Consider the following 23,962-nt stretch of genomic DNA (forward strand, 5'->3'; position numbering starts at 1 on the left):
CGCTAATCCCCTGTATGTAGTGAGGCTTGTAAGAAGGCCCGTGTTGCATTATAATGATGCAGCTAATGAAGGCGTAGATCATAACGATTCCTCTGGTATCTCAATATGTGTTTCACACTAACACTCCGTCTCCCGTCTCTCTGCAGCATCTCTTCTGAAAGGCCTGAAGCACGCCAACATCGTGCTCCTCCATGACATCATCCACACCAAGGAAACCCTGACTCTGGTCTTTGAATATGTGGTGAGTCCGCACACTGCCACACTGACATCACCCATTTGGACCCTCAAGAAGTCTGAAATTAGGTTGAGGATCTGTTTTTAGTGTTTGTTCAAATGGAAGTGAAACCACAGTTTTCTAATGGTAGCAGAGGTCAACACTCGTTGGTGTGTGTGTCTTTAGTTTTACTAGTTTGACCTCACCGTCTGGCTCCCTGATTGAGCTTCAGGTTTTTAATACCCTGCCCACAGAAACATGAGCTGTGGATATTTTGATTGGCATACTCTTGTTTATGGGGCACTGTAAGAATGTTAATACAGGCTGGGCTTTTTCCACTCTTTGCTCGGTGCCATAGGATGGCAGCCAGAACCACCAGAGGCTGGTCTGTCTGTGCCCAGAACAGGAAGTCAGGCAGCCATTTTATTGCAAGGTCACCGTTTTAGTACATTTCCACATCTGTCCTGTCACATATTGTAGACACAAATGACAGGGTTTTCTATTAATGTACCTATTTATGACCCTTTGGAAAGCTTCGTACTCAAAATTACTATTGACCTCAATTTATAATACTGCAGACATCAGCTAGTATGATATGTGCGACTTGTACAAGATATATTTGAATTCATTTGCGTTGGATATTTTAAGCATATGTAGGAATAGTTTTTTATTTTCTTATTTGCACAGTAAAAACGAAACAACATAAAACAACACAACAAAAGAGAAGAAATGAATTGTGCAGGTGAGATTTAGAAAACCCCTAGAGGCTTATGGGAGTAATCTCACCTCATTACACATTATGAATATTAGGCATTAATCGACATATTACCTTGTATAATGGGCTCCACCTCTGTAAGGGTAATCTTTAATGTCCGCAGGAAACATTAAACCCTGAATTCAATTCTCAATTTGATCAATGAGTTCTTTCTTTCAAAGCAGTGACCTCTGTTAACTATGCTCAAAGAAATCACAACAACAACTTCTTAGGATAAATGAAGACATTAATAGCTAAACATCTTGAGGATACATGATAGAATATAAGATAATTAAGACAAAGAATAATAAGGCCTTTAAATGATAATAGGAATAAAATAATAATGAAAATTGTTAAGAAATAGCAGCTCAAAGTGTGTGACTCAACGATAACATATTGCGACGGGGAATGCTAAGGGAAAGCTAACTCAACTTCTCTAAAGAAATTATATTTTTTAATTTGAACGATGAGCAAGCAGGCTGAGATCCAGTTTCAACCGTCGTTTTCTTCTTCAGAGCGATGTTTCAGTCTGAGTTGAGGATTCAGGCTTTGCTGGCTTCTTGTAATCTTAGTTTAATGCCAAATAAAGTTTAATCCGACTACACTCAAATCTTAATTCAGTAGCAGTGTAAACTTCAAAATGAAATACTATACATGGAAGCATGAGACTTAATGTTACAAATAAAATAAAAACAAATTGAACTTGTTTCAGTAAAAGGTTAAAATACATGCATACTAGGTGGAAAAACAAAGAAAAGAGACGCCTTGATAGAAGAATAGTTTGGATTAAAATGGGCAGAGTTTTGGGTGTGTTTTCATGCCGAATTGTTGATGAATATTCTTTGTTTTAATTATTAAATTAAGTTTTAAATTTTTAAATTTTGAGTTTTAAAACGCAAAATTCACACTCATTCATTCTTTCAATACAACTACTTACCTTATTTTAAAAATATTATGACATAGTTACCATATAAACATTCATTAATTCTTGATATTAAAAAAAATCAATGTGAAGTTCTAATCTTATCATTAGAGGGCAGTATTGTCACATGTAGTAAAAATGTGATAAAATCAAAAATTAACATCTCCTGAATAGATTATCACACAGCTATTAGAGTTATACCATTCTTTATGTATTTCTATGACAAATAAGATTACATGATTTACATAATGATAAGACATTTCATTCATATGATATTCAGCTTTGGCTCAGAGGTTGAATGAATGTCCTCCAGGAATGTGAGTTAGAATAGAATAGACTCTGGTCTGTGTAGATAAGGAGAGGGGTTTTCTGTCCATGAGTGTTAAATTATCAGTCATTTCTCCTGGTTCAAATGACCCCAAAGGTCATTCATGCTTTTAGTTCAGGCCATAATTTAGTTGCTGGTCAGAAATGGTCTCTCAGGAGATCTGTTCAGTCTCCATTCTGTCACAGTGTTTAACTTTGGTCAGTGTCATCTTGTCAGATCCCACTTGGCAAAGAGGTCAGTCCGGGGGTCGAGGGGTGAGGCATTAAATCATGTCTCTGTGGAATTCATTCATGAAATTAAAGAGAGGTTTTTTATCCCATACAAATTAAAGACAAGGCCCCAATGTGCCCCACAATATTTTAAACCTAAACTACCTAAACTACTAAATCTAAAGGAACCGTATTAGTATAATCATTTATGTAATGTAGAGTTGGGTCCCTTAAGGTAAAGGTAAGGGTTAGGATCTAATTCCTATTTGGAAAAATACCTGTATTCACTAAGCTCTCATGATAACAAACCACTTATTAAATCTTCTATGTCTCAAACACTTTCACCAGTTGAAACCACCAGCTACTTATACCACATGTACATGATTAATATCAATTCTGTGAGTAATTTGACAAAGGCCATAATAATACTTTGGCAGTTGACTTTTCTTGGTTGAAGATTGTTTGTGAGAGAAAAGAAACATTACTCTAACATTTATGTTGCACTGTCAGTGACCGCCACTGGACTGAATGCTCTTTTTAGTCCAACATGGCTGACAGAGCGGAGTCGTCTCCACTGAAACAAAAGAAAAGTGATTTGGATTCAATAAGGAAATTTGATACTGGACTCCAACTCTGATGTCAAATGTTAATTTAAAAAAACAAATATATGCAGATATATTGTTAGCTGATGTTTTTTTAAACTCTTGTTCAGTATCTGCCCCCAAAATTCTTAGCTAACTAAACTAAAAGCAAGCAGTCTAAGAGCTCTGATGATCTGGAGTCTTCGGTGTTCTCCACTGGTCTTGCCTCCCACCTCCTCCCAAAACAGTGGTGAGCAGGAAGCCCAAATGGCTTCTTCACTGATCCCAGAAGAACAGAAACATTTGGTGACAATCTCTAAATTCTTTTTTTTTTATCCGGAGTGTGTTGTTGTAACACTAGAAACTAGTCCACAGTGTTCTAACAAGAGAAAAGTGGTGCAGAACTTTGCAAATGAAACAACTCTTTAAAGTGTTGCTACTGTGAAAACTGCTTGCGAAGAGAGTCTGTGCAGATACTGTCCAAACCTGCTGTCTGCAACAAATCCACACTGACACTCCTCTCTTTGTAGACAAATGACAACAGCACATATCATAGGAAATAGAAATATATTATAGATAGTCAGTATTAGATAATCAGGGCTAATTGTGGAAGATTGGAATCATTATTACAATATTTATTTAATAGTGTTTTTTTGTATAAAAAGACAATGAATGACAATATAGTAAAACACAGTTGTGATAATATAAAATATGTCTTCATAGAAGAAGTAACAATTGTTTACAAACACTATATGTGTGATGTATTAACTGGATTGATATGTCCTCATATCTGCTTACAACTATATTACTGTGTTGTAAACATGTATTAAATATTTATATACTGGTTATAAATAATAAATTGGAGGCTTTTTCGTGTTATCCTTTATGTTAACTCCCTTATTTTGCATTTAAAAACAGCGTGTAAACACTTAATTAATGGTTTATAATACAATTATAATACACAGACATTTGAAGTATTTTGAATATATTTCTCAACAGTTATAACCTCCTCTTATGAAGCATCTATCGGTGGTGTATTACATAGCTGTCATAATATATGATGTAAGATTACATACATGAATAAATCATAGAGTGTGTTGTAAAGTATTATTAGCAGTTTATACAACTGTACAAGTTGGATAAACACGATGGATAAATGTTGACATATATGTTATATATATGTTTTTTATCAAACATTCATTATCTTTTCATATACGGATATGAATGCTTCTTATGAAAAGTTGACAAACACATTAATGAAATGTCCATATATCTGCTGACAGCTACATTACACTGTTATAACTATGTATTAATTGTTCAAATACTGCTTTTTGTTAAATGTGTATAGAGCTGATTTCACCTTAACATCACAGGACTAGTTGAGTCCAAGTCCTCTGTTATCTCGGCTCATTGACAACCACTTTTGATGGTCACATTTCTATTCAGGTCAGTGTTTGATCCTGAAGTGCTGAGTGAGGCCGAATCTCTGAACAAGAACACTCTTACTCAGCTTATCATCCCCGCTGCATCTGATAGGACTGAAAATAGTGTGATGCCCCCTGTTGGTAGATACAAGACATGTCAAAGGTTCTGCTTTGAAAGGAGATTTGATTTGATTTGAGACACAAGTGGAGCTCAGCGGGCTGTTTAGAAAAAGAGAGCAGGTATCCGTTTGGCTTTTGAGTTTAAACGGGGAGGTCAGGGAAGTTTTCTCATCAAATCCTCCCTGATTATCTCTGACTTACTGCCTGTGTGCTTTAAGCTTGTTAGATAAGTCAGCAAGGTGTGGGAAAGCTATAACATGGATATTTATTGAACACAAGCGTTTGAACTTAATGAAAACTTGTCCTTCTCCCGAATAAGCCGGTGGCTAGTGGTTATTTATCAGGCTGAAATGGTGAACTCAAAGCTGGACTAGCTGGATAAATACGCCGATTTCATGACGATCTATCATCTGTAATCAGCCATGCTTGTTTGACATACAGGCGGCTTTTCAACCAGAAAAATTAGCTCAGTGTTCTGTTCTCAAAGCTAATGATGATTGACACGGAGAGGGCGAGATACATGTGTAGATGGGACATAGAAACAATGACAATGTATTACTGAGAGATAGAGGAGACAATAAAAAAAAAAAGCAAGCAGATGGAAGCAGAGATGGAGAGCAAGCTTTGAGTAAGATAGACAGGCATGTCCATGTTGGAGCATCTTTCTGAATTATTCAGCAGAGGAGGCACCGCTGGTGTGGGAAGCCGTGGGAGATTGTAAATATCAGTGTGATTTCAGAGCCACTGCCTCCTCCATCTTCAATCTGCTAACAAAACACAGAGGTGAAGGGCAGACCGGCACAACACTGCATACATGTCATATGAGTCAGTAGATGCAGGCTCGCTGACAGAAAACAAATCCTGCTAGAAATAACTCTTCACCTCACGTCTCACATGATAAAATCTGCTATAAAATAACCATAATTTCTCCTCCAGACATCAGGGAGGCAATACGCCAGATCAACAGCAGTTGATTTTTGTATTCAGAGATTTTATATATATGCGCATATATATAATATATAGAAATTTTCCTGCTGGACACGAGTTGTTTCCTCCTTCACTGTTAAATCCATTCTCAGTGTTTGTGCACTGGAGGCTTCAAGTTTCCACATCACACTTGTGTAGGTTGCATACTGGACCACGATTGGCTCCAAACAGATGAAGCAGATGAATGTGGAAACAAACTCTCGCACATACATCATTCTGCACAGCGAGGCGGGAGGGAGACTTTAAATGTTCAAACATATCCATAACTTTGCACGTGTTTTAAGCCTTTTATATTAAGATTGTGTTGTTGTGCTTTTATTTTACAGCATACAGACCTGTGTCAGTACATGGACAAACACCCCGGGGGTCTCCATCCGGACAATGTGAAGGTATTGTATGAACTGTATAATTGTAACAAGAGATTTAGTAGAATGATCACATTGTCTTATGAAAAACAGGAGAGATTTCACCACCAGCAGCAGCAGCAGATCAGGTGGATGGAACAAAATAAGAAACTGGCAGCAGTGTAACCTTGAAACCACAAATAAAGTTTCAGTGTTGCAAATTATTAAGTAAAAGAAAAGGAATTTAAATGTGCTTTGCTATTTGTGAAATATTGTGTAGTTTTACCTCTTAAGGACATGGTTGGTGTCTTCAGTCATGAGGATGCCCCATATACAACCTCTAATCAAACACTTTATTCAATCAATAAACAATAAGGTGACTTAAATACTTGTCTATCTCGTTTAAACTAGAAATGCGGATGTAAATGTAACAAACAATGCTAAACAAAAGCCTGTATGGTATGTGAAAGCAACACTACTAATAGATGTTATACTGGCTAAACAAACAAATTACAAGTATGATAGGAAATACAGCAAAGTGTAACAGGGACAAATGGTGCGGCCACAACCACTTTGTCACAGTATGTCATTTCTTAATTGGTCTAGTTACCATATTCAAATTCCATGTGCATGAAAATAACAAGCCAAAATGTGAATGTTGGGTTTTTATTATGCCTAATATATTTCTAAAAGGCAGCAGGAGACATATTATATAAACACCACCGCAACATAACTGGCCATTACTGCCAGCCAAGAGTTTATCCCCAAGTTAAAGTCATCTTGAGGTTCATAGAACAGCCATTTCAGCAGAGTTGTTTCTGTAAAAATTTAGTTCACCATGAAATATTTTATTTTCAGCAGCTTTTTTGGGGTAGATGCCTCTGTTTCTTTGGGTTTCCAATAGGTCTGTTTTCCAGATTGCACTGTTTGAGAAATGACCATAATGTCACACCAAAGCAATAGTCTGGTCATTTTGAATCTAAATGAAAAAGACATTATGGAACAGAACATATGCTAATAGTCAGAGTCTGGCTACATGAAGACTAAACTTTTAGTAACCTATATTTAAACCTGACTAAACCGTAATTAAATAATTTCAGCTGCCTTACCTCAACCTCAACCACATCTCAAACCATGAAGAATCATTGTGATTATTTTACCATTGCTATTTTCCTAATGCTAACTTGATGTCTCATCATCTCATGTTGGTAAAGCAGTAAACATAAATGAACAGGTTGAAAGAAATGATGGAGTGAATGAGGCCATGTGGGGGGGGGTTTGTTAAGAGGTTGTGAGGATGTTCCGTCATGCTGGAAGGTGACAGTTCAGGCTACATCTGTTATGTAACATCCCGTACCTTTTGCTACTGAGGATTTACATAAGTAATACGTATTTTTCCCGCTGACAGCAGCCTCATTGGGATTCACATGAATAATTTAGGATTATTCCGAGAGAGCGGAGTGAGGTGTTGCTTGGCTCCTGCTGACTTTGTTACTTATTGGTGAGACGCCTGAGTTGTGATTTCTAATCTGTTGATAGGGCTTGTGTGGTTTTTGTTCCTGTGCAGTCGAGTGACAGAAGCTGTACTAGAGCTTCCCAGCATGAATACAATGATTGTAATAACCCACCACAATGAGAATGGCCCTTCCTTTCTTTTTGTGGAGCATAATTAACCCAAAAATATTGGAACTTTTAGTTATCTCTATAAATTGTGCACGTTGAGAAATGTTCTTCCTGTACTGTAGTATCCTTACATTGCAAATGACATCACATATGCTCAGATGTCAATGCTGGGATTAGTCAAGCTGACTGTAATTTAGTTATTTACAGTTTGTCACCTCTGTTCTTGATCATGCATATTACCAGTCCAGTGAAGTGGATATGTGTGAGAGAAGATGAGTATCATCAGAATGGTCACCAGAGTTATGATTTTTAAGCTACATTAGTGGCGTAGCTTTAACAATGGCTCTGATCTGTCAGTAAGTCCACCACTTTGGTCCAGACTAAAATATCTGAACATATATTGGATGGATTGTCATGATATTTGGTGCAGATATTCATAGCCTCAAGGGAGATGTATCCTAATGACTTGTTGACTTTTCATCTGGTGCTACCAGCAGGTTGACATTTTTGGTTCAGACTGAAATCAGCAACTTGCGTGGATTGCCATGACATTTTGTTCAATATTCATGCTCCCCACAGTCTGAACTGCTCCCACCCTGACTTTCACCCCTTCACCATCAGCAGGTCAGAATTTGTACTGTACTTTTATGACCAAATACCTGCAAAACTAATTATCAGTCCCAGCAGTGCTAATTGACATATGTTAGCATGCTAACATGCTAAACTAAGATGGTGACCGTGGTAAACCTCAGCATGTTAGCATTGTCATTGTGAGTATGTCTGCTAGCCGACGTTACCATTTAGCTCAAATTCCCAATGTGCCTCGCATGAATAAAGAGTCTTGAGGTGTGTGAGACAGGATGGAAGATCATTTGCATCTCTCCTGTCAGAGAAAGAGTCCACCTTTTGGAACAATATTACATACTCCACTAATATCCCAATGTAGCCTGTAAGAGCTGAGTACTCTGTTAAATGTGTAGAGCTAATGTAATGGCAGTGCTGGTTAAATAGGCTGGTGAATGAAGGAAAGAGCAGACATCAGGGAGGAGGTCTAATGATCTGGCAGCTGACAGGAAAATAAGCCCAGTATAACGTTCACCAAGAGACTGATGTGTGCGTTTTAGATGGAGGACCATCTCACGCATTAGTATTGAAATCTGTTACGGTGCATCTACACAGGAGGCGTTGTTCAGTTTTTCAGTCCATCTGCATGCAAATCACAGAACAGATCCGCTTCTATTTTAATCAGGACAGCTGTCTACACAGGCTGCGTATCGGCTCACATTTCACCTGTGCTATCCATGCGAAATCACAACCTGAAGTGTGTTTTTATGCTTCAGGTCTATTTTTTTGTATTTGTTAATACAATGAATGTGTGTCGGCCTCTGAACACTGCCGCAATATGGGTGCCTGAACGCATGCATAGGCACTGACATAGGACTGAAGCTGCTTTTCCCACACAGCCTGTGTAGAAACTATGTGACTCTGATTGACTCACCACTCCCAAACTCTCTGAAACCATTTTTTTTTCTCCCAGATTTAATTATGATGGTTGGTGCATGATAATCCAATTTATTTCCTCTATAATGTTCATAGATAAGTTACATTTGTTATGTCCAGGAGACAGTTTTTACCCATCATGATGCAAATGGCAACAAATGCACTATTGACTTCTGTTTGAGTAATGTTTACTGAAAACTACAGTGACCATCTGTTTTTTGGAAATTTCATTTTGAAAAATGAACCATATTTGTGAACAGCTATTAGAGTTGTACGTCTTCATTAGGAATCAGCGGGCTTGGTGTTGAGGACAAAGACAGGTTAGGGAAGTCAGAAAGTGTTGAGAGACAAAGTAACACATTGTTGTTTTTGGTCTTTTCATGGGATTTATTGAGAATTAGAAAAATATAGAATAATGCCAGCCTTATCCATTAAATGTGATTACCTCCTTTTGACTGCATTGTACTTAAACAATATTGTGTTTACTTAATGATATAACACAGTGGCTCCCAATGGGGGGTACGTGTACCCCTAGAGGTAATTGAGCAGCTTGCAGGGGGTACACAGAAATATTAGGGATTACACTTTATTTCCAAAATGATAAGACAATATTCTAGGTCATTTCTAAAGCGGTACGTGCATTCACGGATGGATGGATTTACTTGTACGTCTGTGGTGAAGTACTGACAAATAATCTAATAAAGACAGGCCATCTACAGTGAAACCAGAGCACCAAACACTCCTTGGTAAAACTGTGGACTTTTTCAGTTGAAAACTGTCAGGATTCAAGTCAAGTCAGACTACACTGAAGAAAGCGACAAGCGTGTCAAGCAAAGCACTGGAGGCGTCTTATGCTGTGTCGCTACTTGTGGCAAAGTCAAAGAAGCCTCACTCTATCGTCGAGAGATCTCATTCTCCCTGCAGTAGTTTTGGCTGAAACTATGATTGACAAGAAAGCGGCCGACACAGTAAAGACAGCTCCATTATCAAACGACACAGCGTCCCGTCGGATGGATGATATGTCCGTTAATATTGTTCGACAAGTGGAGGATAAAATGAAGTGAGCGGGTCAGTTCACTTTGCAGTTGGATGAAATGACAGATGTTAGTAGAGAGGCTCAGCTCCTGGCTTTTGTGTGTTTATAAAGACAGTGTCAAACATAAATGAGCATATTTTGTTTTTGCAAGAAGCTCAAGCTTCAGGTTATAGACAGCTTTTTAAAAGACAACAATCTGGAGTGGAAATCCTGCAGTCACATTTGTACAGATGGCGTAGCAGCAATGACGGGGGAAACACTACTGAGACTGTTTGAACTTCACACTGAGGTATTTGTTTTCCTGAAAGGGCACTTGCACTCCCTTGCGGCAGTGTTTGAGGATGCAGAGTGGATTGCGCACTTTGATTACAGTTAATTAGAATGAAAATAGTGGAAATCAATTTCCCTGTAATAGTAATTACATAGTTCTCTCCAGAAACTTTCCTGTTAATTTACAGTTTCATATCAGTCCCTTTATAGAAAGTTATATGAAACCCTGGGACCAAGTTTATGGGAGTTTAAGTCACGTTGAAGTCAGCAATGAACCAATTTTGACCTGAACACGAGGACCATAAAGAGGGTTAATTTCTCCTATTAGTGTGTTTTATGACTGACTGTGTGGACCGTGCAGTCACTCAACCATCCTCTTATTTACTAATCAGCAACATAAAAGCTTTTAGTGTCTCCACTGGTGCTAGATCAAATTAACATTTAGAGACACACTCAGACGCTCACTGCTAATGTAATTATTGGTCAAGAACCAGAGATCATTGTGTGTGTGTGTGGGGGGGGGGGGGTCTGTGTATGTGTGTGTGTGCGTGTGTTTGTTCCTTTAAATTTGAAAATGTACTGAAGTTTCCATTGAAACTAAATGATCCAAAGCCAAATCTATTGGAAACTGTCTTGTTTCACAGCACCATTAACTTTTCTTGCCCCATGTACTTGACTACAGTTTGTTAGCATCGCCGCTGTAATTTAACACAAGTGAGTATGACCTCATCCAGGCTGCTGCTGAAGTGCTCTTCTTATTAGATTATATACAGTCAGCTGAAGGGCCGTGTCTCAGTGACATCTCCACAGATCAATGGGAAACTGACACCCACTGCAAAACACGTCGACAAGCCAAATAACAGCTAGCGTTTGCTTTTGCAATTGCATTACAAGGGAAGCTACTGATTGCACATTAGTCATCAGTATCCTGTCAGTAGCAAGGACTAGTGATCACAGCAAGCATCTGACACATGGTGATGTGAAAAGAGCCAGAAAAGCTTTCAGCAGTAAGATTTTATTTATGGATCGGTATTTTCTTAATACTTTGCTTGTAATTTCCTAGAAAGAAATATGTAATTTTGTAGTAATTATGGGTGAAATACAAGCAAAGTTCACACTTACTGTAGTTAGAATTGAGTTAGTTGCATTGACTTCAGCAATGCTCAATTTAAACACAAGTCAATGTCACTCATCACTTATTAGTCACACTCAGGACTACTGTATTTCCAGTAGTGAGCATGTTTGAAGCTGTAGGGAGCCCTCTCATTTGAAAACAACATTTTAACACCAAATACATCATCAGTGGTCAACAAATGTGTTTAGAAAACTCTGTCCTCTTATGCCAAAATTTAGAGGTCCCATCCAAGTCATAAACCCTGCTGTGTATCATTCACTTGTATGTGCTGTGTTCAGTCAGTCCTCCTCAAATTAATAAATTATAACATGACCAAGTTATTTTACCAGGCGTTTGTGTTCATGTGATTACCAGCCTCTGTTAATATGTTGATAGAAGCGCGGAGGAGTGCAAGCTAGCATAACTGTTAACCCATACAATTCTAATACAGAACTGTCAATAGAGAATAGAGTTCCAACAATCATGTTACCTAATGTTCTCTGGATAGCAAAATGGATTATATAACTTCCCCATCAGTGCTGGTCACTTGTTGACATGCAAGAGCTGTCTACATCAAACTGAGACATGTACTTTTCTCTCTTAATGCACTCTAATGCACTGTGCTGCCAACTGCTCATTCTTTTTTTGTTTTTTTCTCTTGGGATTTATATGTTTTTATCATTTTCTTAAAGGGGATTTTTAGATATACAGTATATCTTTATCCTTTGTGTTGTTGTTGTTGCACTCCTGTGGCCTAGGAGGAACAGCATTTTATTTTTTGTGTATCCAAATACACAAGAAAATGACAATAAACTAAATCTTCAATCTTCAATCTTGAACAAGATAAATCTGAGGTGTTGTGAGATGATTAATTGGATTGGATAGAAGAGACATCACACATACATAACATAGACAAATCTATATATTTAATAGTTTCACTTTTTCTATTCACTAACAATTATTACCTGTGGCAACCAGTTGCTTAATTTTAAAGTGCAACAAATCAAAAGGTTAGGAATGACTCTAACACATATCATAATGGAGGAATGGAAATTATATCTACCTATTAACCATTTTCTACCATTTTCTGTCAGTTGTCCATCTTCCTGACGTGAAAGATCACAGCTTGTGTGCCTGGCTGCAATGGAAGGTGTTTGAGGTTACCAGTGGTTCCTGACTTTATCAGTTGTTGACATGTGCATACATTTCTGTTCTTGTGCTCACACTTAGAACTTGGAAGACGAACAACGGTACAACATTAACATTTCTGCCACAACAAAGTCTTTCACAAGTTCTTAGGAAGAAATACCACAAAGATTATATTTAGTTAAACGAATGAGACTTATATTTGTCTTAGCAGTGGTTTCTAAAATCGGTATTGAGGCTTAACAAGAAGTATGTTTTGGGGTGTGTTCACTTGATTGACAGGTCTCTCAGCCTATCACAGTCAGCTTTGGTGGTTGCTATTTGCTTGTGCCCTCTTCATCCAGCCTACCCTTTGATCAAATATAGACTCTGTGGCTTCAGAATGTGCCAAGATGCCAACCAGCAGGAAACAAATTCGGACTTCAAAACATGTCCATAGAAACCTACACGTGACATCAAAGACACTTAGTCCGTGGAGTTCTACAGTCCGTTTAGTGGTGTTTCAGCAGTCCTATATTTACACACAGAGACACTGCAGTACAATACAGCTGCTCGTTAAAACATAAGCCAAAAACAATTTAGGTCATATCTGGGACTTTATAGTCCTCTGTGGCTGGTGCAACAGTGCAGGTTGATGCTGTCTCTTAATTCAGCCCATTAAGGACAACACTGTAGAGATGCTTAGTGGATGGAAAAGATAAGGGCTCTTTCCATGCCTGCTGGCAGATGGTAGACCCTTTTCACTCCATTTAACACTCCTTCATTTTATCTCTCCCTCAATGATTTCACCACTTTTACTCATTTCAGCAAAACACTGCTTTGGTGATATGTCATTGAATCCAAAGGTTTGTGAGATTTGTGAATTTTGAGCTTCACTTTTGTTGGAGGAGTCTTTGTTTATGTAGAATTTGTCCAGGCAATTGTAGTCTGAATATAAGCGTATTATTGTTACAGTTTGAGCTCAAACAGAGCATTAATATTTGTTTATCAGGCAGAGTTATGTCAGTCAGTCTGTTGGTGATGTTGGTCATTTGGTCTTTCAGTAGGATGGTTGAGACTGCCCTCACCAGAAAAACCACAGCTTAGACTTTTTGTTCAAATGACGCAAAAGCCACTTGGCAAGGACCTCTGGTGGCAGTGTGAATTATAACAGTTATTTCTGAGATGTAAGGGCGGAAATAGTGTGATTATGTTTTAGACCTCTTAGGGAAGCAGTGGGAAGGCATGCAAAGTATTGTGACCTTGACATGGGAAAACAGTCTTTCCAATCTACAGTTGACATTGGTTTCTTTTAACCATAACCATAATCTTTCTCTAACCCAAGTGATTTTTAGCAATGCTATTGGTGGGACTCTAGGAATGTCCAAATGACAATGGCAGTGTCAGTTCAGACTGAAATATCTAAACATCTACATGATGGATTGGGCCGAAATCTGGGATGGACTTTCATGGTTTCCGGACAATGACTCCTACTGACTTTGGCGATCCCCTGTCTTTTCCTCTAGCGCCACCATGAGGTTGCCATTTTTGGTTTGGAGTGAAATATTTCAACAACTATTGGGTGGATTACCATGAAATCTGGTTCAGACATTCAAGTTCCCCAAAGAACGAATTGTGACTTTAGTGATCCCCTGACTTTTAATCTAGCACTGTCATCAGTTTCAAATTTCAGTTTACCAAATATGACCAAGCACTTGCCAAACTGATGAAATTCCCATCAGCTTTAGCTGTACTTAATGTTTATTGCCAATTAGCCAATGATAGCATGCTACAATTCTAAACTCAGATGATAACTAACCAGGTATTTTTTGTTTTTTGCTTCAGATCAGAAAATGCTCATATGGGTAATTTTGGAAAACAAATCATCTTTTTAGTTTGGAGGTCTGTTCTTCTCTCTGTCATCATGTCTGCACAGTGCTTTGGTTTGGATATTTCATCAGCTGAATTCAATTTAGCAGGGATATTCATGGTCTCCAGAGAATAATTTCTAATTATTTTGGGGACCATCTGATTTCTGACACTGCCATCAGATTAAAAATTTCCCTTTACCATATATTGGCTCTATGAGGCAAGGCATAACAAAAAAATGTCTGGATTCCCATGAAATTTGCTTTGGATGTTAATCTGTTAAATGAGGCTGTCCCACCCGTGGGACACCTCTGTAACTTTGGTTCAGGATCACTTATACACATTCTGACTTTTTGATTGTAAAATTTAAAGAGTTGCCTTTCAAATGGTAACACCATGGTTACGAACAGAAACCTTTTTATTTTGGGTACATTAGTTTTGGGCTGATGCACATAAAAGGGGTGTCTGATAAGAATTTAATCTTCCTCAAAATACTCAAGAGTATGAACATTACATTTTAGTCCCAGTACTATTTCGGCTATAATAAATGAAACAATGCCTGCAAGCTAGTCCAGGCAGTCCAACTCGAGTTGCCATTCCACTCACATGCCATACTCCCCTCACTGTATATCCATCGCACCCTTATAATCATGGCATCGTACTTAAGTTGTCAGTGCTCCGCACGCACTTTTGCTGCATGCCTGCTGCCACATCACTGCTAAAAGCTATGCTTGCTTGCTGTTAAGGCTGTTATCACCCGCTGCAGTTCGTATAGCGTTTCAAAAGCCCCACCTCCACCCCAGCATCCACCTGTAAGCTCTGAGTCTATCTTCCCCTAGGGGGGAAGTTAGTATCATCACTCCCGAGTCCCTGCTGTGCGAGATCAGTGTTTCCTTGTGGGGAGCGACAAGGTCAGAGCCTAGATGACAAACTCTAATGCTGTACATATTCTACATTTAAATAATAATCTACTCCACATGAGTTGGCTGACTGAAGTGTTTTTTTTTTATTTCACAGTGTATGTTGCTTTCTATCTTAACACTTTTGTTGTGGAGCATTAGAATTTTCGTGTTGTTTTTCTTTTCCAGTGTGTCCCTAATCAATCAGTCTTCAAGCCTGAGTAAACCATAAAGCTTGTTAGCTTAGCGTGTTCCATATTAAAATCACAACACAGTATCTTTCTTTCTCCTCTAGTGTTCTGTGCGGCTTTACTTTGTTTTTCTCCTAGTGAAACTATATGAACCCTAGTGGGCTGCTGTCATTTTGATACATTGCCTCATGCTTTGCTGCACAATGAATATCAGACAATGGAGCCAGACTCTGCTACATTTAGCTGATAGATAACACAGACAAGCCTTTCCAATTCGCAGATTTTTTTCATGAAGCTTATCTTGATAGAGAGCTTTGCTTGCGTTGATGGCAATAAGTATTTCATCATTAGAAAAATGGCAATGTGTTTATTCGTGTGCTGATGATGGATTGTTGTTCGTGCAGCAGGGTCACTCCTCAGGTGATAGATTATGTTAATGGCTGATTTAACTACCATCACACGGTTTATTTCTCCTGCAGTTATGAACTAATAATGCATCATGATTAAACACCCCCCCCCCCCAAACACACACACACACACACACACTAGAGATCCTGCAGGGCTTTTTCCTCTTCAATATATTCTCATTCATGATGTGTATTATCAGCTAGTTTTACAAAAGCAGAATGGATAAAGTAACTTCTTCTTGGCCATATTTGCTGTGAGTGTAAGAGTGTGTCCTTTTTTCCAAAGCCTCTGGAGTATTTCCAACAATTAGATGGCCATTAAATTCTCCTGCTTGAGTACAAACAATGAGACACTGCATTGAAAAAATTAAAAAGTACAAGAAGTCAAAAGTACAAGACTGTATACTTAACAACTTTGGGAGGTAAGCCAAATCCCAGAGCGCATTGCAGTAGGAACCATCTGATCAGTGAGCTTAAGATTCTGTTGCTGTGCAGCTAAAGACATGGTGAAGAAGACGGTGATGGGGAACTTCACCGATTTAGCAGATCACTTCACTCATCACAGGCAGTACTACTCAGCCTGAAGACAGTTATATATAACTGGTCCCTTAATTTTATACTAATTTTCTGTGTAAGGTTCAATTTTAGGACATTGTACAGAGAAGATGGCGCAGTTTGCTACAGATTATAAGAAAAACAGAAACAAGTCTTAAGTTGGTTTAATTGGTAAGTGTCCATTCATTTTATTTTGTCAGACTACATGTTAGCCTATTAGGTTAAAAACTCTATATTGAGCACATTTCCTGTTTACTAGCAAATTACATAATCCTTTCAAAGAAATGTCCTAAGAATCAACAGTTACACAGCAGCTCCTTTTAGGAAATTATTGAAAAAATCTAATATGCTAATCTAATCTAAAATATCCTAAAAATGAACCATTAAATACCTGCAAATGACTCAGAAAATTCTCAGGAAATGAGTTTAAAATTATGGGACCTACATAATCAAGTGTTACCAGATCATCATCAGGGTTATCTCAGCTTGTACGTAGATACTACAGATTCATAACAGAAAACCTGTGTCACAAACTGGGGGCTTCCAGTGTCTTCCCCATAGCAACAGTCAATGAGGTCCATAGGTACTCTAGTATTTAATGCAATCTGATATCAAAAACAGATTCCTTGAAAACCTGGAATAGTTTATAACCAGTGACTGTCTGTCTATCTAGTTTTTCTTTGTGTTTGTCTCTGTTCTTTCTTTGTTTCCCCCACTCACTCACAAGGTTAATTGGTGCAGTTACAAATTCATAGGCAGGGTTCCTTTCAATACATTTACCCAGATGGACATCTCATAGTCACTTATTACAGTTGGGTGAGCTTGCTTGGCAAGCAGATGTCTTGATGTGTCAACAAGCCAAATATTCCCCACATATTCACCGTACTGAGTCTGACTTGAAAGAAGAAAGAATGTGCGGGTGTTTAAATCCGGACAATTATTGACAACACACACAGAATTTAATTTGAAAATTGTGCTGTCTTGAGAACAACATAGACTATTATTATTTTCCAAACTGTCAATGATTGTTATTCTGAAAAGCCTCGTCAGCTCGCTCTCAGCAATTCACTTTTCCTCAAATATTCGAATGCAAATGGAACAGAGCTGTTTCCATCCAAAGCCAAACAGGAAAAGCGTCTTTCAAAAGGGGTTTGATGTTTGAATTGAGGAGTTGACTGAAGAGAAGAAAGGGTGATTTTTTTTTTTTATTTTATTATAGTGCAGCTGCACTCGTAAGAAGGCGAGGGCTTTTCAGAAGTATGTTTGATATACATGAGTAAACCCCCATTTCCCATGCTAATTTGCTGCCCCGCAGTTCATCTCTCACCCGCAGAGTGCAGGAATAATAAACTGTTGACCCGGTGACTCCAGATGCCAGACAGGGCCCGTGCCTGATTGGACTCCACGGTGCTTCAATCAGCTTAATTGGCCGAGACTATAGTATCACTGAGAGAAGAGAAAATGAGAGAGGAACGCTGGAATTGCAATAGAATTGAGAGTTGGATCGTGCACGCCTCATTATTTGTTGACTGACAGTGCCTGTGTGTGTGTGTGTGGGGGGGGGGGGGGGGGTGATGGCAGATCTCAGACGCAAAACAAAACAAGTTTAACGTAGCTTTGACTTTGGGTCATTTTTAGGATTTTTGTTTTTGAAAGCTCAGACTGACAGAGGCAGATACAGCGTATGCAGTATGTATATATTCAATAACTACATTTATTTTGTAGATGTGGTTTGGGTTCATGAGCTTCATAGGCAGGTAGATGAGTTGTGTTTAATTTCCGTAGTAAAATAATTGGCTATAAAAATGTAAATTTAAATGCTAAATTTATTCAGATGATGTGTCATCAAAAACAGATTCATGCAGTTTCATGAATGCAGTTTATGAATGAATTTCCTGTTATTACAGTATATGTCAGTGAAATCCTCCAGTCTCTGGTGTTGCTTTTGTGTGAATATTTGTAATATTTTAGAGAACTACAGTACTATTTTTTGATCTCCAGTTTTTACAGGGGACATATTTCAACTCACGTGAGCATGAAGCACACAGTGAAGTGCACTGAAATGGAGATTTCAAGGTTTATTATGACAAACTGAACCTTGTGGGTCAACCAGAGGTTAAAATTGTTGAATATTTCTGTTTTAGTAGACTTGAATGAGCATGACCCTTTTCCATGAACCCAAGACCATCACAGTCTGCAGTAAATATCAACAGCTTGACAGAATGGACAGATATGTATGTGTGTTTGATGCAGCTTTAAAGTCACAGTGGGTTCAAATTGTAATAGCAAAGTGTGCAGTATATATTTAGAATATACGTACTAGATTAGAGTTAACTCCGGGAGCATGTTTCACGTTTTGAAAACCACTGATGAATAAAGTGAGAGATTGCAGTTAATAAACGGGACATTCAACACATCAGACCAGCATATATTATTAGAACTAGAAAACATTTGATGAGAGATAAACAAAAGATGATCTGGGTCAAAGTTCAGTGATTTTAGCTCTTCTTTCCACACTGCCTCCCTGCCCCCTGCTGTCTCCGTCCCTGTCATGCTCTGTGCAACCGATTCGCTGCTCTTCACAGGAAATGAAAGGGAGGTGTGTGTGTGTGTGTTTGGTGTGATTGCAGCCACAGCTACATACATTTATTTCTGCTGTCACCTTTCTCTTTTCTTTTCCACTTTCAAAAAAAAAAAAAACACCCCTCACTTTTCTACACCAAGCAAATGTTGATGAAATATATCACAAGCCACAGTTTATGCACTCATTTCAAAGAAGGAACAGACAGTTTAATTTACTACTTATTCTCACTCTGACCTGTCAATAAAGCAGCTCCTAGTAATCCAGCTGTGAAATCAGAGGGGTGTTGTAATGTCTCATCTGTTTTATCAATGCTCAATAGTCCGAGTGGAGGAAATGATGGCTATGCTGTTGATTGATAGATCTGTATTGATTTTGGTGTGTGTGCCTTTGTAAGTGAAACAGCATTTCATTGAGCTATTTGTAAATAACGTGGGGTTCATGGCTCTTTTCGTTCTCATTTAGACTGGAATGAAGTTACAGCCCTACCATTGTGATGAATAGTTTTTTCCACACGTCTCTGCACCTGACACCCGTTCAGTTTAATGTGCCACTGCAGCACAGGGAAGGAACGAAGAAATATTGATATTAATGAAAATGATGCAGAATCTGTCCTTGTTTCTTGTCATGAAGATATGTCAGAGTTACACACACTCCTATAATTTTTTTTCTTTGTTCACTTTGTTTTTGTCCCAGCTGTTCCTGTTCCAGTTACTGAGAGGCCTGTCCTACATCCACCAGAGGTACATCCTTCACCGTGACCTGAAACCCCAAAACCTGCTCATCAGTGACACTGGAGAGCTCAAACTGGCTGACTTTGGTGAGTAGGATGGACACTAGTGTGTGTATTTTAGAAGTAGAAAAGGTTGAATATCCTCTCTGTCACTGCATTTATCATTGTTGTTAGTATTATTATCTGTACATGTGGCTTAAAATTGATCCGTAGAGTTATTGGGATTGAAATATCTTAAATTGTAAAGGTGCAATGACACTATTTTAACCGAGGGTGGGTTAGATCGCACCATGAGATGGTATAAATTTGTTAACTGTTTAACATCTGTTTGTATTAGGTCATTGTGGGAAATGTTGCAAATCAATGAACAGGACTGCTTTATGATGACTATATTGAATTTTTTATGCATTATTTGTATGACCCATCAACAGTTATTTTTTATTATTAGTTTTTATTTTTCCCAAAATATATTAATTTCACACATATGTAATGATAAAAAAAATTATACCATGACAAAGAATTTGATCCATACTCACCGCTCCTAAAAATCCTTAAAAAAATTTGTCCTATATTTTTTTGCCCAATGGGATTATCATTTTATGCTATAATCAAAACAAAATAATAATAACATAACATGTGCATTATCGCCTTAACCTGCCAGATTTGATACTGTTGTCTCTACGTAACAACAAAAAAGAAAGTGTGTGGTTCAATGAGGATTCTTCATTCTTATTATTTAACATCAAATAGTCTAAATTCTGACTCACTTTTTCCTCACTGACAATAATGCTGAGATCATCCAGCACAATGCACAAAGAAACTGGCGTGTCATAATTTTTCCACTCTTGCCTAGTTTGACAACTTCTAAGTGGACCTCTGGCACTTCCTGTCTGATCAAATATGGAAGTCATGAAAGATGGCAAGCTATAATTGGCAGATAATGTTAAGTCACAGAAGGAAAGTATGACTCAATGACACGGTGACCGTTTTAAAAGACCAAAGTATTGTGTAGTCTGATCATGGCATAATAGGATTCTTGCAGAAACACTTGCCACATTAGGGCTCCTTTTTTTTCTTTCTTGGCAGCAGCAGCAGGGTGGCTTTGGATGGTCTGTTGGTTCATCCATCTGTCCAACACTTTGGCCAAAAAACACGAAATCTTGACGACTAGTTGACCTCCTGACCTTTGCTTTTCCTGACCTTTCATCTAGCGCCACTGTCAGACCAGAATTTCCACTTGTACGCAAGAAATATCCAAATCAAAGAGCAGATCACAATGAAAGTTACTGAGCACATTCATGCACCAATCTATTTTGGTCAAGGCTGAATAAGTGTGTGTGTGTGTGTGTGTGTGTCTGCATATGTGTATTGGGAACCCCTCCTGAAGTGGCACCATATGGCTTGGATCAGTGCTCAGTAAATACTGCGTACATGGCCTGTCTGGCATCCTGGGGGGCAGACACACTAACCATCCAGCCTTCTGTACACTCTGTCCGTCCATCCATCCATTCATCCTTCCATTCATTCATCCAATCCGTCTGTCCGTCCATCCATCCGGTGTCTTTACTCCTCCACCCACATCCGTTCACCCACCCTTCTCTCAAGCCTTCCCTCTCCCCTACTATCCATCTCCTCCACCCTTCCGCCTCTCCATCCCTCGGCTCAGACAGATGGGGGGAGGAGAGGGTGGCAGCTTCATCAATAATGCAAACCTTGTATTAGTGGAAAAACATTACTGCGAGGGAAATGAGAAGAAGAAAATAATGGACAAAATACCAAATGAGCAAGAATGAAAATCCCTGGCCCATTAGTCTGTCGCTGGAGCTCATCAACAAACATGCACAAAACACAGAATCAGCCTTTGCCTGAGGGATGCCAGATGAGGAAGGTGAAAGCTGTTTGAGTGTGTGTGTGTGTGTGTGTGTGTGTTATGTGGCCGCCAGGGCTCCCTATGGTCCCAGCCTTGGCAGCAAGAATACTAACGGCCAACAGCTGAGGCCAGTGGCACTGGTTTGGGTAAATGAGAGAGACGGAGGCAGAGTGTCAACAAAGGAGGGGCTGAGAGGTTCAGTAAGAGCACTCAGTTGGGGAGAGGCTGTGTGGTGATTGAGTTGAGGGTACAAAGAGGAAAAGTTATGGGATCATTATGATGGAAGGAGGGAAAAAGGGAGTCAGAGCAAGGTTAAGGGTGAGCTAATAAATGATAGTAGTAATTTGTACTACAACTATCATTATCAGAAATGTTTTTTATGGTGCTTTGGTCTTGATAACAGACGATGATACCATATTTCATCCAGCACCAGTCAGGTCAAAAATCTCCAAGGTTTTGCTCTGTGACGAGGTATTTTCAATACTTACAGCTGTTTGTACACTAAGTTTTCTGTAGATTTTCATGGTCACCAGAGGATGATCTTACCTGCAGCACCATCATGAGGCCAAAGTCTCTGCTTGAGTACAACAGATATCAAAATCTACAGTAACACATAGGCAATAATAGGAAGGTTAAAATTTGTTGATCTCATTCATGATCACAAGGGGATAAACAATTTAGTAGTAATGAACTTAGAGGGCAAGCGGTTTTCTCTTATTTAAACACTGTTGTGATATCAGATATCTGTTGAATATGGTCAAAGTTCCAAAACTTGAATACTGAAAATTAATCTCTGAACGTTTAATTTGTCTACCTTGCCAACGAGCTGACGTCAGATCGTTGTGCACGCCCATAAATGGCCATTTGTTCCATAGCCTTGGTTTCTAAGGTCTAAAGACAGATCACCTCTCATAGTGCAGGCATACTCAGTGGTCTAGTAATATTTGTAAAGATGTAAATACAGTAATGTGTGCTGAAGGTGAGTGATTTGAGGGGTGGAAGTAACAAAATTAATTGATAAAAATGGAGGTGATGAAAATGTGTGTGAATTGAAAAATAGAAGGGTAAAAACGTGAAATGTGAGTGATAAATTATCAAGTGATTCGATTAATTTAAAACCAATTTGATTAAAACAGTCGTGATATGATGAAAACAGAGCCATGTTTCATCATTTTCCCTGTCTTACAGTCATCATTCATCATTCACAACACAAAAAAATGCCATTTATCATTTAAGGAAAGTAGCCTCAAGGGTGGGAGTAACAAAATAATTGAAAAAAAAGGAAGTGATGAAAATGCTGAAGAATTAACAATGGACGTGATGAAATGTATGTGAATTGACAAATTGTCAATTAATTCGTCAAACTTGATTTACATTTTATTTGAAACGGTTTTGCTCTAATAATCAACTGGGCTGTGTTACTGTCTACTGTCTACCATCCATCATTCACAATACCCAACTGACATTCATCATTTAACAGCAAGCAATTTGTGTTACTTCCACCCAGAATGTCAATCGAAAACCATGCCTACTCAAGTTTTTGGCTCATACAGAAACTGCCTCTCTTATCTTATATCTTATTATCTTGCTGTATTATCCTGTACATTTTATCTACATCTAGGGGTAGCTGACTTAGCAGGATAATTCTTCAGCCACAGTGGCCAGAGCTCCATATCCCTGCTGCTGGTTGTGGAGTTGATCCAGATGCTCCCCTCTGCTCCTTTGTGGGTTTACGCACTTTTTAATGAGCTGCAACAACAACCACCTCTTTAAATGAGGCTTTGAGGAGCCCGCATGTTTTCATATCAAGGACACAATTAATTGAGGCCAATTAAACAGTGTGTGGGGGGTGATTTGTATTGTTTGTGTGGTGGAGCTGTATGGACCATAATCTCTGCATCTGAACACATATACATACAATACCTACAAATACTTAATCTTACATAAACCTTCTATACAGTGTTTCTTACTAACATTATCACTCACAATATGTTGGCTAATCAAAAACTAAAATTAAAAACATAGATTCCTAAAGTAGTTGATCTAAAATAAAATATGATATAATTAAAAAGATGGTTTTTGTGCACTCACTTCTAATTATAATTTACATCACAACTAACCATTTAGCAAACCATGCTGCTGGTTTTGGAATTTTTGATGGCAAAATTTTGAGGCAATGTGGAAATCAGTCAGCAGACTATTGAAACATGCTTGAATTGTGTAATTTGAACATGAAGTCTGGATTTATTTTGGTCAAAGTTAGATTGCAGTGGTGAGGAAATGCAGCCCGTCAGCACATCTAATCT

At 38.4% G+C, this 23,962-nt stretch overlaps 1 protein-coding gene across 4 annotated transcripts in view; it reads left to right on the forward strand.

The window, feature by feature from the left end:
- Window positions 1-23,962, forward strand: part of cdk14 (cyclin-dependent kinase 14) — a 199,997-nt gene that overhangs the window by 77,152 nt on the left and 98,883 nt on the right. For all 4 annotated transcript variants that reach the window (XM_044358908.1, XM_044358909.1, XM_044358910.1 and 1 more), the window contains 3 exons: window positions 147-241; window positions 5,866-5,928; window positions 19,750-19,873. In XM_044358908.1, coding sequence (XP_044214843.1) covers window positions 147-241; window positions 5,866-5,928; window positions 19,750-19,873 — 282 coding nt within the window. The remainder of the gene's footprint in view (window positions 1-146; window positions 242-5,865; window positions 5,929-19,749; window positions 19,874-23,962) is intronic.

Source organism: Thunnus albacares, chromosome 8 (genome assembly GCF_914725855.1).
Source record: "Thunnus albacares chromosome 8, fThuAlb1.1, whole genome shotgun sequence".
NCBI lineage: Eukaryota > Metazoa > Chordata > Actinopteri > Scombriformes > Scombridae > Thunnus > Thunnus albacares.